Raw genomic sequence first — 15,155 nt, 5'->3', positions numbered from 1 at the left:
ATATAATACTTCCCATAGGGAGTCTTCATGGCTTATGAGTACATTGGCTTTGGACATATTGTTTCTGGTAATTTCTATTTCCAGAATCACTTGAAAGTTCATCTTTATGTTTTTGATATTTTTCTCTTTTTAAGGTGTATGATTAAAATGTTCTCTGATTTGAGAAAGTTTCATTTTCAACTGAGAAGGAGTCACACCTTCACCTCTAATAATAATAATGTACATGACAGACACCACAGTCAATTTGATTATGAAGCTTTATTCTACATTATAAAAAAAACCATAGCCTTCATTTCTTTTCCTCTGTAAGTCTTGAGGGTGACCTTTCTCCATCACTGCCTTGTGCATGTTCACTCCTTTGAAGAATTATTTTAATTTCCTAAGAGAGAAAGAGCAAAGAAAAGTTGCAAATGAAAATAACGAATGTATGACTGATGAATATTTTGTATGTGGCAGTGATTAAACAGTTGCTTTTCATTTACTCCTTTCTTTTGTTTTCTTTGAGAAAAATGTTCCTCATTTCGTGTGAATTCTATTCTGAAACCAACCATGTAGCTGTATCCCTGGAATGATATCTAAGGGTTTCAGAAATTCTTCTTTCTAATCCTGTAATGGAGTTGTCATGTTAAGCAACATTTATAAAAGCAATTACTCAACTATGTCATATAGTGTGTAAACCAAAAGATTATTTTCCTATAAATGAGTAAGACAGTATTCACAGTCTATTAAAGAAAAATTATAATGCCAAATTAATAACACCTACACAGAAGTTTAAATATAGAAAATTTGAGCAGTGGATTTTTTTTCTGGAACTTTCACACTTCTTCATTTTTTTTCTATCAGTAATGTTCTAGAAATTTAATGTCTTAAAACACAGATTTTTTTCAAAATAAATGTAAGCTTATATATGTAGAATGAATACTATCGTATGCACAAAACACAAAAATTTCACAGTGATGGTAGTTTTAACTTTTAATTTTTTTTTTCAAAATTTAAGAAAGTGTTTTAAGAATCTAAGTTCCTTTTTTCCCAGAGCTGAGTTTCACGACTTTCAGCTTGTGGTCATCTTACTTGTGAAGACATGGGCTACTTCACTGTCTAGCTTGACTTCCATATCTGTCATACTGTTCCTTCAAAACACTGATCTCCTTAAAGGACAAGGTCACCCCTGAGTAAGCTAAGTGGAAAAGAACAGTGGCTCCTATTGATTTCTAGGTCCCACTTGGGACCATTCTACAGGGCAAGCATTAATGTTGGCCGACCTGAGTTAATTTGGGAACTAAGGCAGGAGTTCTGTGATTGACACTCCACAGCACCGGGCAAAATGCCGAGATGTGCTCCAGATACATGACAACCAGCATTGGCTGAATTCGAGGTGAAACAGGGGGGCATAATCATCAGTGACAGTGACTGGTGAGAGGACTGATAGTGGCAGATGCCAGGCACTAGTGTTCTGAAAACAAAGCAAGGAAGAAGGTGTCATATATTGTAATAAGGATGAAAGTAAGATCAGAGAGTATGTCAAATCAGATGCCTGGGAGACAGAGTAGGGTGAAAACAACTTTCCAGTTATGATTACATTTGCATGAAGTTGTGCTGTGGGATGCTCTTTCTGTATGTGGTTGTTACCACTGGTTAATAAAGAAGCTGCTTTGGCCTATGGCGAGACGGGTTAGAGCCAGGCAGGAAATCCAAATAAAGATACAGGGAGAAGAAAGGCAGAGTCAGGGAAGATGCTGCTGGTGGCTGAGGGGAGCAAGATGTAACGGAACATAGGTAAAGCCATGAGACATGTGGCGATACATAGATTAATAGAAACGGGTTAATTTAAGATAAAAGAGCTAGTTAGCAATAAGCCTAAGCCTTAGTCCAAACAGTTTGTAATTCATATAAGCCTCTGTGTTTATTTGGGACCAATTGGTTGCAGGACACAGGAAACCTCTCGGCTACAAAGTTGGGCTTTTATTTGTTTGTAGGACACTCTCTTGTGACACTTTGATCTGAACAGTAGAACAGTTGTTCCTATTTCCCACTTCGATTGGGAGATTTCTACACAAAAACTCAGTTATTTGGCATTTGCTCACTATAAGAAATAGTTTGGGTTAAGTTATTGCTGGAGGAAAATAATTTATCCAGTTATATTTGTCAGTGTACTTGTCATAAGAAATTGCTTCACAGCAATGTAGTTATGATGTTCTTGCTAATTTTGTAACATTTACCCCAATCATTTTTCTTAATAATTTTTTTTTTTTTTTTTTTTTTTTTTTTTTTTTTTTTTTGGATTTTTCGAGACAGGGTTTCTCTGTGTAGCTTTGCGCCTTTCCTGGAACTCACTTGGTAGTCCAGGCTGGCCTCGAACTCACAGAGATCCTCCTGGCTCTGCCTCCCATTTTTCTTAATAATTTAAGAATATCTTTGAACATGCTTTCTTTGCACAAGGTCTGGAAGAGTAGAAGTTAAACATATGACACAAACTGCAAATCTGTAAAATCCAGCACCAAAACATGGAATTTCCAGTTGTATGTAGCTTGAGTTTTCCTGCCTGGCCCACAGTCAGGGCAAATCTCTGCTACCCGACAGTCCCACAACCACTCAGACCCGACCAAGTTTAAGCTGCAGCAGCTGTGGCTGCTGGCTCCGCCCACCTCAGCTTCCCAACATGGCGGTGGTAGTTTACCACCAGCTCTGGGAGCTATCGTGGGTCTATGCTTTTATCCAAGCAGCGTGTAGCCCAGAAACCTCTTTTTTTGTTTTGTACTAGCAAAGGCTAAATCCACCACACAGCTTAATGTGCCACTTGCAGAGGCCTCATTCCCGCCATACTGCAGGTCGAGCATGCACGCCAGGAACCTGCCATAGTAGCTCAAACATGCAGGCTGCCGCAAGCTTAAAAGAGACAACTAGGAGCTGTTTTTAGCTCCGTTTTAGAATCTTTTTACTCAGGTTTTAGGTGGAAACTCTTGCCCCACATTGGGCGCCATTTGTAGCTAGAGTTTTCCTGCCTGGCCCACAGTCAGGACAAATCTCTGACACCCGCCAGTCCCACAGCCACTCAAACCCGCCCAAGTAAACACAGAGACTTATATTGGTTACAAACTGTATGGCCGTGGCAGGCTTCTTGCTAACTGTTCTTACAGCTTAAATTAATCCATTTCTATAAATCTATACCTTGCCACATGGCTCGTGGCTTACCGGCATCTTCACATGCGGCTTGTCATCATGGCGGCTGGCAGTGTCTCTCCGCCTCAGCCTTCCACTTCCCAGCTCTATTTTCCTCCTTGTCCCGCCTATACTTCCTGTCTGGCCACGGACCAATCAGTGATTTATTTATTGACCAATCAGTAACACATTTGACATACAGACCATCCCACAGCACTGAAGTGGGCGGAGCCAGCAGCACCAGCACCGTTTCAGGCTTAGAAGGCTGCAGTTCAAAGCAATAGGCTCAAGCTAATATAAAAAAATAAGCCACGTAAAGATGGCTACCACACAAAGAATCTGGATTATGTTGTCTTTGATATTCGTAACTAAAGAAAAACATTTGATTGTAAAAGCTGTTGAGTTATGCCAAAATGTAAATTTTAAAGGTACCCTGACTTCAAAATTTGGATATAAGGATATGTTGCTTTGGAAAAGAGTCTCTGCTTTTGTTCCCACAGAAAGCCAGAGGCTATGGATTTGTTCCAGATTAAGATACATCAGGTTTGACCAGCCAAGACCCCCTGAAAGGTGACACCAAGGCCCAGATGATTCAACATCCAGAATGGTTTCAAGGCAACTGGCTCAGATGATACAGTCTCACGGACTACTCCATGATTCTAAAATTTTCTGTTTCCCCAGAAGATACAGCACCCCCCTCCAGCAGGAAGTAGTAAGAGAAACTACGCCCAAATTCCCAAATATACCAAACTGACTTTGGAGATGTGTAAAGGTTAAAACCTTCCTTTTTAAGAAAAGAAAAGGGGAAGTGCTGTGGGATGGTCTGTATGTCAAATATGTTGCTGATTGGTCAATAAATAAATCACTGATTGGCCCGTGGCCAGACAGGAAGTATAGGCGGGACAAGGAGGAAAATAGAGCTGGGAAGTGGAAGGCTGAGGCGGAGAGACACTGCCAGCCGCCATGATGACAAGCCGCATGTGAAGATGCCGGTAAGCCACGAGCCATGTGGCAAGGTATAGATTTATAGAAATGGATTAATTTAAGCTGTAAGAACAGTTAGCAAGAAGCCTGCCACGGCCATACAGTTTGTAACCAATATAAGTCTCTGTGTTTACTTGGGCGGGTTTGAGTGGCTGTGGGACTGGCAGGTGAGAGAGATTTGTCCTGACTGTGGGCCAGGCAGGAAAACTCTAGCTACAGTTGTATTCACCACTGACCCTTCCTGGAACTTCAGTTAGCTCTTCCCTTAGCTCTTGTCCATGGACAAATTCGGTTTCTAGCCAAAGAGATGAAAGGCATCTCTTTGTCCATCTACCCATCACTTTGCGTGTTTCCTTTCAATTGAAAGATTTCTTGGTTACTGATACTTCTATATCCCATATCAGTATCAGTAGTGGTATCTACCTTTATCTGTCAGGAACTGACCTCTGCACTTTATGCTTGTCAGCTCATTTCATCCATACAAAAGCCCCATGAGAAAGGTATGATAGTTATCTCAATGTCACATTTGTGGAACAAATGCCCAGCACCACATATTTCCAAGATTCTATCATTCACTCTCATAAGTGCAGAGCAGGGCCACCTTAAAACAGAAGCAAAACTAAGGTGTGTTGCTCATTACATATAAACCATTTTTTAAAATATATATATTTTTGAAAGCTGTGGCTTGTAAACACAGACCTTGTAAACACAGAGCTGTTGAGCAACAGCCTCTATCTTCCCACTGTTTATAACAGCAAACAACTTTTTAACCTTGAAAAACCACACTCTAGGTTTTGCTCTACTTATCTTGAACGATCTTCAAATAACATCACTGTGGTTAAGGTTCATTTAAAAATGCGATCTATTTACTTGTACATGGATATCTGGAGCAAAAACTAACAGTACAGGCGTGAGAGTCCCCCAAGTCTGCAATGTTTATTCCTTTCTGCTTTTTTCCTCCCTCCCTCCCTCCCTCCTTCCCTCCTTCCTTCCCTTCCTTCCTTTTCTGATCAGCAAAAATAGGAATGGAATGCCTTAGTGAAAAGAGACCTCCCTTTGATCTCAAATACCCATTTCAGGCTTTCCAGGTCATTGGCGCAACTCTTGCTGATAAAGTCTTATCAGTGAGAATCACATAGATTCTCACCCTGTCTTTTGATGACCACATCAGCCACTGCAGTGAAGTGGAGAAGGAAAGTAAGAGTTTAAGGATCTGACTCAGACTTACAAAGAAGCATTCTGCCACTGAATTGACTCACTAATGGCTTGCTAGTTAATGGAGAAACGAGCTAGCTTTCCAGCGTGTTAAGTGATATTAGTACTAGGAGTCCGTTGAACTGCAGCATGGTTGGGAGGAGGGGTTCCCAGAAAAAGAGTGAAGTGAATACATAAGAAGATGTTGGGAATGTCCAGAAGGAGTTTTGGTGATCAAGATGTCAAAACTCTCCTGGCATACTGTGGGTGGTGGCTTGGAGTCTCTGACATCCTGCTACACTCCTGCAGAAGGAGGAGCTGTGAACGTCATACTTTGGTGTCAGGACCTGCATTATCACATCATCCTTGCTCTGCAGTCCTCTCTATCTGGGAGTCACCCAGCTTCTGTCCTCCAGTTCAAAACACATCTCATAGTGTTGCTATCACTAGACACTACCCTATAGGAAATAAACGCTTTCCAAAATGAGAGCAATATATCAGACGAATTCTGTAGCCTCTGGATGTCCCTGTGGCTCGTCAGAGGCTGACTCTAAAAGCTGGTCATCCCAAGGGTTCTACTTTCAGGCAGAAACCTGAGCAGAATCTTCTCTGGCTAGTTTAAAGGGCTGTCAAGCTGCTCAGACTTTGTAGGTGGTTTTCTTCCCATTAAGGGAGGAAATAATTGGGCTGTCATTTTATGCTCTTTCTTATTCTGGGTAACAGAAAATGAAGTCTATTATATATGATTATAAGAGATTCAGTAATTATTTTACTAGATCAGATGAGGCCTCTCCCCTAATGTGGAACAGATCATGCAGGGTGAGATGGTGTCTAAATGATCAGCTATTGAACTCACCCTATTTTAAAAAAAAGACATAGTAACATAATATGGTTATGTGATACAGAAATGTTTAGAGATGAAAAAAACATAACATACTCCTATGCTAAGAAGCTGATTGATTCCTCAATTGTTTTTATCAAATTCTACTTGAAATTTGCTTTCATTCTTTTTAGTTTAATTACTCTTACTAAATCAATGGAATCACCCTATATCCTTTGCAGAGAGCCTTTCAATAGGTTGGATCCTGCTCCTCCATGCAGCCCTGCTTCTATATCTTGGCCCAAACCTGCCTTCTACCTGGGATGCCCCCATCACCTCATCTCAATAGGAAAACATATACAGACTTTTCTCCCTCTTGCTTCCCAAACCCCAATTATCTCTACTTTCTGTGTAGCTTAATCCTTCTATGCTTTTGATACATACAAGTTACAGTTTGAATACCTACAATTCCATACTTAGTTTGCTTACACTCTGTCATTATTTTGCAATTCTTACATGTAAAAATTATATTGTAAACATAAGTGGAATTTTCACGGGGCAGCAGTCAAGTTTGTCACTCATTCCCCAACTGGAACTTCTGCTGCTGAATTCAATGGTAGGAGCTCAATATTGAACAAAATTCATAGCAGCCATTACATGTTTTCTGTGCATGATCCCAGCTAATCTTTTTTAAAAATTTTTCTTTATTAAGAAATTTTCTACTCACTCCTCATGCTATCCACAGACACCCCCTCCTCCCTCTTCCCACCCCCAGTCCTCTTTCCCAAGCCACCCCACATCCCCACATCCCCCAAATCGAGGTCTCCCATGGGGAGTCAGCAGAGCCCAGCTCACTGAGCCTAGGCAGGTCCAAGCCCCTTCCCACGGCATCAAGGCTGTGCAAGGTGTCACACCACAGGCACTGGATTCCCAGAAGCCTGCCCATAGACCAGGGACAGATCCCCATCCCCCTACCTGGGTTCCCCCAAACAGTTCAAGCCGAACAATCGTCTTCCGTGTCCAGAGGGCCTAGTCCAGTCCCATGGGGGCTCCACAGCCACCAGTCCACAGTTCATGGGCTTCCACTAGTGTGGTCCAGCTAATCTTTACCAAAACATTTTGCACGGAAATAATCATTATCTCCACTTAATAGACAGGACAACCAGGTACCACCTTGGGGCAGGTAGTTCTGGGTTGTATAAAAAGGCAAGCTGAGTGAACCACAAGGAACAAACCAGTAAAAAGCACTCCTCTATTGCTTCTGTTCAGTTCCTGCCTCCAAGTTTCTGCCTTGAGTTCCTGCCATGGCTTCTTCCTCTGATGATGATGGACTATAATCTCTAAACCAAATAAACCCCTTCCTCCCTAAGATGCTTTTGGTCAGGGTGCCTTATCAGCAATAGAAAGCAAACTAATACACTCATATTACTACACTGACAATATATGCCATGGTTTGAAAATCATGGTGATTATACCAGCATTTGAATGGATAACATAGTCTTGGTTAGTCCTTTTTGGCAAGAGGAGTCCTAGTCTCTACACCAGTGGTTCTACAATCTGTGAATTGCAACCCTCAAAAGACCACCAGGGAAACACAGATATTTGCATTATAATTCATAACAGAAGCAAAATTACAGTTATGAAATAGCAACAAAAATGATTTTATGGTTGTGGGGGGGGCGGTCACCACAACACAAGGAACTGTGTTAAAGGTTGCACTGCTCTACACATTTCTATTGTAGACAAGCATCATTATTTGACTAAAATAATTCATATCCCTAGTAGTCCATGTACTCGGCGTTAACTATGACCTACAAACAGCCCTGTGCTATACACCCAAGGTAACACCATGTACTAAGGATGTAAATCCATAATACTGAGAATTATCTCAACTGTGCATTAGTGTGCTGCCCTTGAGCATTACAGGCTGACTGCTTTGGGCAAGTCCAGCTTGTTCTCCTTCTTTAATAGTTCACAGTAGGAATGCACAGCATGCCCTTAGTTGGAATTACCCGGATTAGGACAATTTTGACTCATACTCACAGGAATTTTATAGTCTACATAATTTGCAATCAGGTCCTGAACATAAGGATGTTTCAAGAGAATATTAACTTCAATTGGCTCCAGGTTCTTGGCACCCAGGTCCTGAAAAGTCTTTACGAAGTTCTTTAAAGAAGAACAAAAGTGAAATTAATTTACTTTGCAATCTTGAAGTTATTTTAAAGTGGATTCATATAATAAAGTAATTCACCATAAGCTCTCTACAATACAATATGTTATTGAAGCAATTCCATGTAAGCAGTCTAACCAACCTCTGCATAAATATTCTCTATCTTTAGGTAGCTGGCAAATCTGTTAGCATCCAGTACTTCATTTCCTCCTCCAAACACTTTGAGCAGGGTTTCCAGGGAAATCTTTTCAGTGTTTGCATTTTCCGGGATTTCTTCCTCCTTCTCGTCTTTCTCCTCTTTGAGTTCCCGCTCCTCTCTAGTTACATTTTCCTCGGCTTCAGGAAATTCCTCGTTGGGACTCACAGTGGAGATGGAGGTCTGTCAAATCAAATGATGACAACATTCAGCCAGACTGAAGTGCTTACAGCAATAGAGAATTTTTACTAACTCATTCACCACACAAGACCTGTGTAAAGGAAGGCTGGTGCTTATCACACAAATCCACTAAACAAACTGTAGAAGAAAATGCACTGACTACATTCAAAACCAGTGTCAAAATCCTAGAGCAGTTTAGTTTATAGTATCCAGAGGTCTCAGTGTGTGATGTGTGCCATTCATCTCAACCAATCCTCATGCTTACTACACTACCAGGTACATAAAATTCTTCATAAAGGTACAGAGAAAAAAATTAGTTTAATTGGTTCCCAATGTCTATAGATGATAGGTTTACTGTTGAAATTGATTTCACTTGAGGTTATGGCAAGTTCACATCCCAAGTCAGGTTGGGATTATTATTGGTGCTTTTCAAAATTTACTCAAGAGATCTGAATTCAGATGCTCTCATTTCATATATAGATAAGATGATGTTGCTTCTGAAACAACATCTTATATATGGAAAGTCATAAAAGTAGTTGTGTCTCTTGACTCCATAGGTATAGATTAGGAATGACCCTGAATATTTATGAACAAAAAGTTTTGAATACAGAAGTTAATTCAGTTTTTATAATAAAAACAGATGATTTATAATCCTAAAAGTGGGGGAATAGTGATACAAATCATAGTTTTTTTGATGGGACACAATTCTGTTATAAAACTTATGGTTTAGAAGGATACCCAACCTAACAAGAATGCACTCATAGAGCAAGTTCATAAAAATCCTAGAAAATACAGTAATAGATACACTAGAATCATTTTGTTATATGACCACTTATCAATAAAATAAAGGACATATTATATTAAAGTATCAACAATAGTTATCAGTGGGGGGGGGTAAAGCCAGTGATTTCCTTATTATTCAAAATTTCTGCAGTAAATTTGTATGTAAAGGGCCACACATGTGTATTTTCTAATGATAAAATAATCGATATTTACTTTCTCAGCATAGAGAAATAAATTTTGGTTGGCCAGACATCTGTGAACACATGGATTCTGATTTTCCTTTACCACTAGGGATGGGGAACTGATAATTTAAGAGAGTGTAGATGTCTGTAACTATCTGTAACTACTCAATTCAGTTGCTTCATTAATTGTTAGTTAAGTGCTTTCTAGATAAATGTGTCATGCCATACCCGACAGAATGAGGGCAATAAATTGAGCCTTTGGAAGTCATGTGTCCCCATAGAGGTTTTGGAGGGACCATTGCCAGAGTTAAAAAAATGACGTACAATTGATTTAGCTTGGGGAAGTCACCCATCTTGCTTTTGTTGGGAGTTTCTAGCTTTTGCTAAATAGAGAATTTAATTGAATTTTGAAAAGGGAGTAATCACGGTTGAATATTTGGCAATTAAATATATATTTCCACTTATTAAAATATGTATTTCTTTACTTCTTTTTCCACTCACAATGATCAAAAGCTACGTAGTTAAATTCAGAAACAGATGTTAGTCTCTTCACTTTGGGTCCTTGGTGATTACTTCTTCAGTTACTCATTGATAGGTTTCTAGGTCAGCAAAATATTTGGCAGAGTGAGATGAATATAGACTGGATGGAAAATTTCATGTTGAATGGATGCAGAATGAATGGATGTTTATGTGAAATGTAGTACAGGTCCTGTGACACAGTGTAGAGACAGAACCTGTGGGTGAACGAATCACTAGTTTGTTCAATAAGCAGGCAGTTTCAAAGTTAGAAAAACCTGGCCTCCTTGTCACCATGTATATAGTTAGGGACACACTTCCTTTTGAAAGATCTGATATACACATCATGGAATAAATAATTTTTGATCCAAAATGTAACAATTTATATATCCAACATTTTAGGGAAAAAAATCTTTCACTTACTAATGCCAAAGGTTTTTTACAAAATTCTTGTTGTTTTTGTCCTTTTGAACTTGGAATATACATTATGACCCAAAGGTGAGAGAGGAAAGGATGGAAGGAACAGCCTCTGTGTTCTGAGAGGCATAAGTATAAAAGGAATATGCAAGAAAAGGGGTTCACTCTAACAGATGCTGGAAAGAGAAACCGTTGATGGCAGTGAGAAGAAAAGTCAGTGCTTTTGAATATTTACCCGTGGCATCAGAACAGAGAGATCCATGCCATTTAAACTGAGGAGTGGGAGCACCTTGAGCACTGTGTTCTGCTGCTCTGACTCTCAGAGACTGACCTCAAAGCCTTTCAATAAGTGTGTCCCTGAAATGATGCCTGTGCAACTTTCTGCCCATACATTTCTGTTATTCACTCAGCTCAGGCCTAATCCTCTAACGTAGAAAATAATTTTGGTTTTGAGAACAAAAGCATCAAATGAAAGAGTGAATGAAATATACGTGCTTTGAACTCCAGGGTCTTAAACATGCTGCCAAGAGGGGTTTAATGAGACCTCAGCAGTGTGGGAGCTGCAAACTAACAATCTACTATGTCTAACACCACAGTCTCATACCACAGGGGTTCTAGAATTAGCCATTTTCCCAAATTTCATTTACTTAAAGATTAAGTTCGCCTAAACTAGTACATTCTTGATAAATGCTTTGCTCATGAACTTTAAAAAAAATTACCTAAGAAGCCATGGCTTTCCACAAAAGGTCTAGGCTACATTGGATAAAAGCAGCATGGCAGTAAAGATACAGAAGGAAGAATAAAATAAGGGGCAGGATTTTCCATTGTTATAATAGTATAGGCAGAAAGTAAAAGCAGAGATTTGATCAAATGCCTTGAGGGTGCATAGAGGTTGGTTGGGGGTGCTATTTCTGAGTGAGGTCTTTGCAGACTCCTGGGATGAGGTTGCCCAGGAAACCAGAACACAGTTGGAAAGGACTCAGGAATGGGCGGGCATTACTGGGGATAAAACGCTGTTCAGGAGTGAGTGGGAGTGAGTGAGGTGGGCAATTCTTGTATTCCTGAAGTGCTCAGAGTTCATTCCACGTCTGGAACAGTCCCTGAAGGCTCAAGAGAGACATGTCCCAACCTCCACAGCTGTCTTTGGTTTCTGTTGCATAATAGTTTAGTTTCTAAACAACGTCCTTGTGCTTTGAGAGAGCTCTCAAGAGCAGCTCTCAGACGGAGCTACCTTCCTGGGTAGGAACGCTAACATGAGGTAGTGAGTGAGTCAGGGACATCAGGGATGAGGGCCACCTATTCCATGTGACTTGGTGCCACCCACCACAGCAGTCACATGCTGCTACAGTAACAGCTTTGGCACAGCCTCTCATTCTTTGGTCTTTCTTACTCTGGGCAGAATGATTTGTCCCTCTCCTTGCCTCCTTGCTCCTGTAGCTGAGACTCCATTTCTTAGACATTCTGAGACACCACCATCTCTCCTGTTTTCTGGCTCTATTCACACATATTGAGCATTTGCTATTTGCAGCTACTTTGGAGGACTAAGACGGACTTGTTTAGATCGCTGATGGGGATAATGTGGCCCCAGGAGTCAATGGACAGACAAAGCCCTGCATGAATCATTGCATCTCCTTAATTCCCTCCGTTACTCCTTGGTTTAGTCTGTGCTCAGAAGAGCAGCCAGAGGGATCCTGCGATGATCCAAGTCAGGTAACTGTGCTCTTCCAATGACTTCATCTTTCAAAGGGCAGTGCTGAACCAGGCTTTCCCCACAGCCCTTACTGTCAAGTTGTGCTAAGCCAGGAAAGTGGGGGAGATGAAGGCTAAAAAAATCACCTTATGAGAACCTGTGGCAGAGAGAAAGGTTGGAAACGCTCCTGTCAGAGTCAGCTGGAAATGTCTGGAGCTGCTGGCCCAGGTTCATAGGTGCCTCAGAGTGTCTAAAGGTAATCTGTGACTCCTAGTAAACTCCATGTGTGGTGTTTTGAATAAGAGTGGCCCCCATAGGCTCATCTATTTGAATGCTTGATCATCAGGGAGAGGCACTACTAGAAAAGGATTAGGAGGTGTGGCCTTGTTGGAGGAAGTGTGCCACTGGGGGTGGGCTTGAAGTTTCAAAAGCCCAAACCAGGCCCAGTGTCATTTCTTTTCCTGCTGCCTGCAATTCCAGATGTAGAACTCTCAGTTGCATCTCCAGCACCACGCCTGCCTGCATGCCATCATGCTTGCTGCCTTGTTGATAAAGGACCAAACCTCTGAAACTGTAAGCAACCCCCCAATTCAATGTTTTCTTTCATAAAATTTGCCTTGGTCATGGTGTCTTTTCACAGCAATAGAACAGTGACCATGGCACCACGTAACAGGAGCATATACAGGAAAGCCCATGATACACAATGGTCCACAAAGCCCACTATGTAAAGTAAAAGACCAATCCCTTGTACAATGAACTGCTGAGCTTCAATCTTTCTATAATCTTCTGTAATCACTATCGACTCTTTGACCGTGTGTTCCTGCTTGGTTCTTTACTGTGGAAACCCAGATAACTTGGTGAATGTCTGCTGTACCCAAAGATATTCCAACATATATCATATATCCATATATCACTGCTGGTATGGCTGTTTTTTTTGAAACCTGCCCCCATCTCAGAGCCTTGTCAGGCTCTCTTCTTCCACTCCTCCAGGTGTCTTCCTTGGTTTTTGTCAACTTGACACAAATGTAGATATATCTAGAAAGAGGGAAACTCAGTTAAGGAAATCCCTCCCTAAGATTGCCTGAACACAAGTCTGTAGGGAATTTTTTACTTTTATTGTTGATTGATGTAGGAGGGCCCATCCCACTGCGGCGATGCTATTCCAGGGCAGGAGTTCCCAGGGTGCACAAGAAAGCAAACTGGAAAGCTTGGAGGAGCAAACCAGTGAGCAGCATTCCCCCATCGCTGCTGCTTTGGTTCCTGCCTTGAGTTCCTGTCCTGACTTCCCTCAGTGATGGACTATGAACTAAGAGTTGTGAGCTGAAATGAACCATTTCTTCCCTAAGGTGCTCTTGGTGTTTTTTGTTTGTTTGTTTTTTTGCTTTTATTACAGTGAGAAATCCTAACAAAGACACTCAGCTTGTTTGTAAGACACTTCACAAAGGAGAACATATCTATCCCCCCACCATTGTATTCTCCCACCCACATACGCTCCCATGATTTTATTTGTTAGTCTTTTATTTAAAACCACCATCTGACATGTCTGTATTTTGCTTATTTAATCATTGCCTATCACCATCCTTCCGGGATGCTTTTTATTCACTGGTATAACCCGGGTACTGTGGCCCCCAGGAAATACAACTGCTCACTAAATGTTTGCGGAAACAATGATACTTCTGTATACTATGTGGGCTCAACCTGCTGAGAAGTTCAGGGTATAATTGTGCCCCATTGAGAAAGTCCTTAGTGCTGTCAGGAGAAGACTGCCTATAAACCTTGACAATGGATGCCTGAGATCTTGGAGAATGGGGAGGCTTCAGGACCCTCTGAGGTATGATTAAAAGATACCCAGAAGAGGGAATGACAAGACCAAAGGCAAGAGGCACAAATGCCTCTTGAGACTGAGGTCCTACATTAATCTACTCTTTAGCCTGCACAGGTCTGGACCCTATGGGGTCGCAGAGCTGAGGATGGTAATGAACACAAGCCCCTATCCCTAACCCAGAAGATATCTCCAATTAATGACTGCTCACAAATGAAAAATTAATTTTCTCCAAAGGAGTCTCTCTGTATATAAAAAACACATTTAAGCTCCGATGCCCCATGCCCAGCAGTAGATGGCCAACACAAAACATACCTAATGGTATTTTTAGTCTCATAATGCTTTGCCATGGCTTTTTTTTTTTACTTTTAAACTTTACAGGTCCTTTGCATATATATTTTGGTTTCTAGTTTTGTGTTTTTATGTGATTTCTGTGTATCTCTGCATCTATATATGTTTCTTGAACTTTTTCTTTGGTTCTTTTTCTTCAGTTTGCTTTTTTGTTTTCTCTTATTCTGTTTTTTTTTGTTTTTTATATTTTATTATTATTATTTATTTGGACTGATTGTATCCTAATGAGAGAGAGAAAAAGAGAGGGTGTGGATTTGGGTAGATGATGAGGTAGTGGGGAGGATCTCGGAGGAGTTAAGAAAGGGAAAACCATATCAGAATGTATTGTATTAAAAATCTACTTTCAATTAACATATATATGTATATATCTTTCTAGGCTTTTAAAAAATATATGTTTATATATTCTTTAGTTTGAGTTATCTCCCTGTTTGGTACATCATTACTTCATTTCTTAGGGCATGGATTAGGCCATTAGATGGAATCCATTCAGGAGAGAAAACACCTTTCTAGATCTTGCCCTAAGTTTGAGCAGGCAGAGTAAGACAAGTGCCTGCTGCCCACCAACATCCTCCGATACAGTCTTCTGAGCCCAAGTGGAAGATGACTTCAAAGAAATTGTCACCTTACCATGTGAGCAAGATGGATATCAGAGGGGACAGGTGGGACAGAGAAGGGCAGCCAGCCACCATCT

At 40.7% G+C, this 15,155-nt stretch overlaps 1 protein-coding gene across 3 annotated transcripts in view; it reads right to left on the bottom strand.

The window, feature by feature from the left end:
* Window positions 1–239: 239 nt before the first annotated feature.
* Window positions 240–15,155, bottom strand: part of Spef2 (sperm flagellar 2) — a 176,177-nt gene continuing 161,261 nt past the window's right edge. For all 3 annotated transcript variants that reach the window (XM_052743144.1, XM_052743145.1, XM_052743148.1), the window contains 3 exons: window positions 8,470–8,706; window positions 8,201–8,323; window positions 240–379 (listed from right to left, as the gene is read on the bottom strand). In XM_052743144.1, the coding sequence (XP_052599104.1) occupies window positions 290–379; window positions 8,201–8,323; window positions 8,470–8,706 (450 nt within the window). In that variant the 3' untranslated portion in view covers window positions 240–289. The remainder of the gene's footprint in view (window positions 380–8,200; window positions 8,324–8,469; window positions 8,707–15,155) is intronic.

The sequence above is a fragment of the Peromyscus californicus genome, unplaced genomic scaffold, assembly GCF_007827085.1.
Source record: "Peromyscus californicus insignis strain IS unplaced genomic scaffold, ASM782708v3 Scaffold_18__1_contigs__length_77618521, whole genome shotgun sequence".
NCBI classification, from domain to species: Eukaryota; Metazoa; Chordata; class Mammalia; order Rodentia; family Cricetidae; genus Peromyscus; species Peromyscus californicus.
The sequence above is the reverse complement of the archived record's forward strand: the minus strand, read 5'-3'. Positions and strand labels throughout refer to the sequence as shown.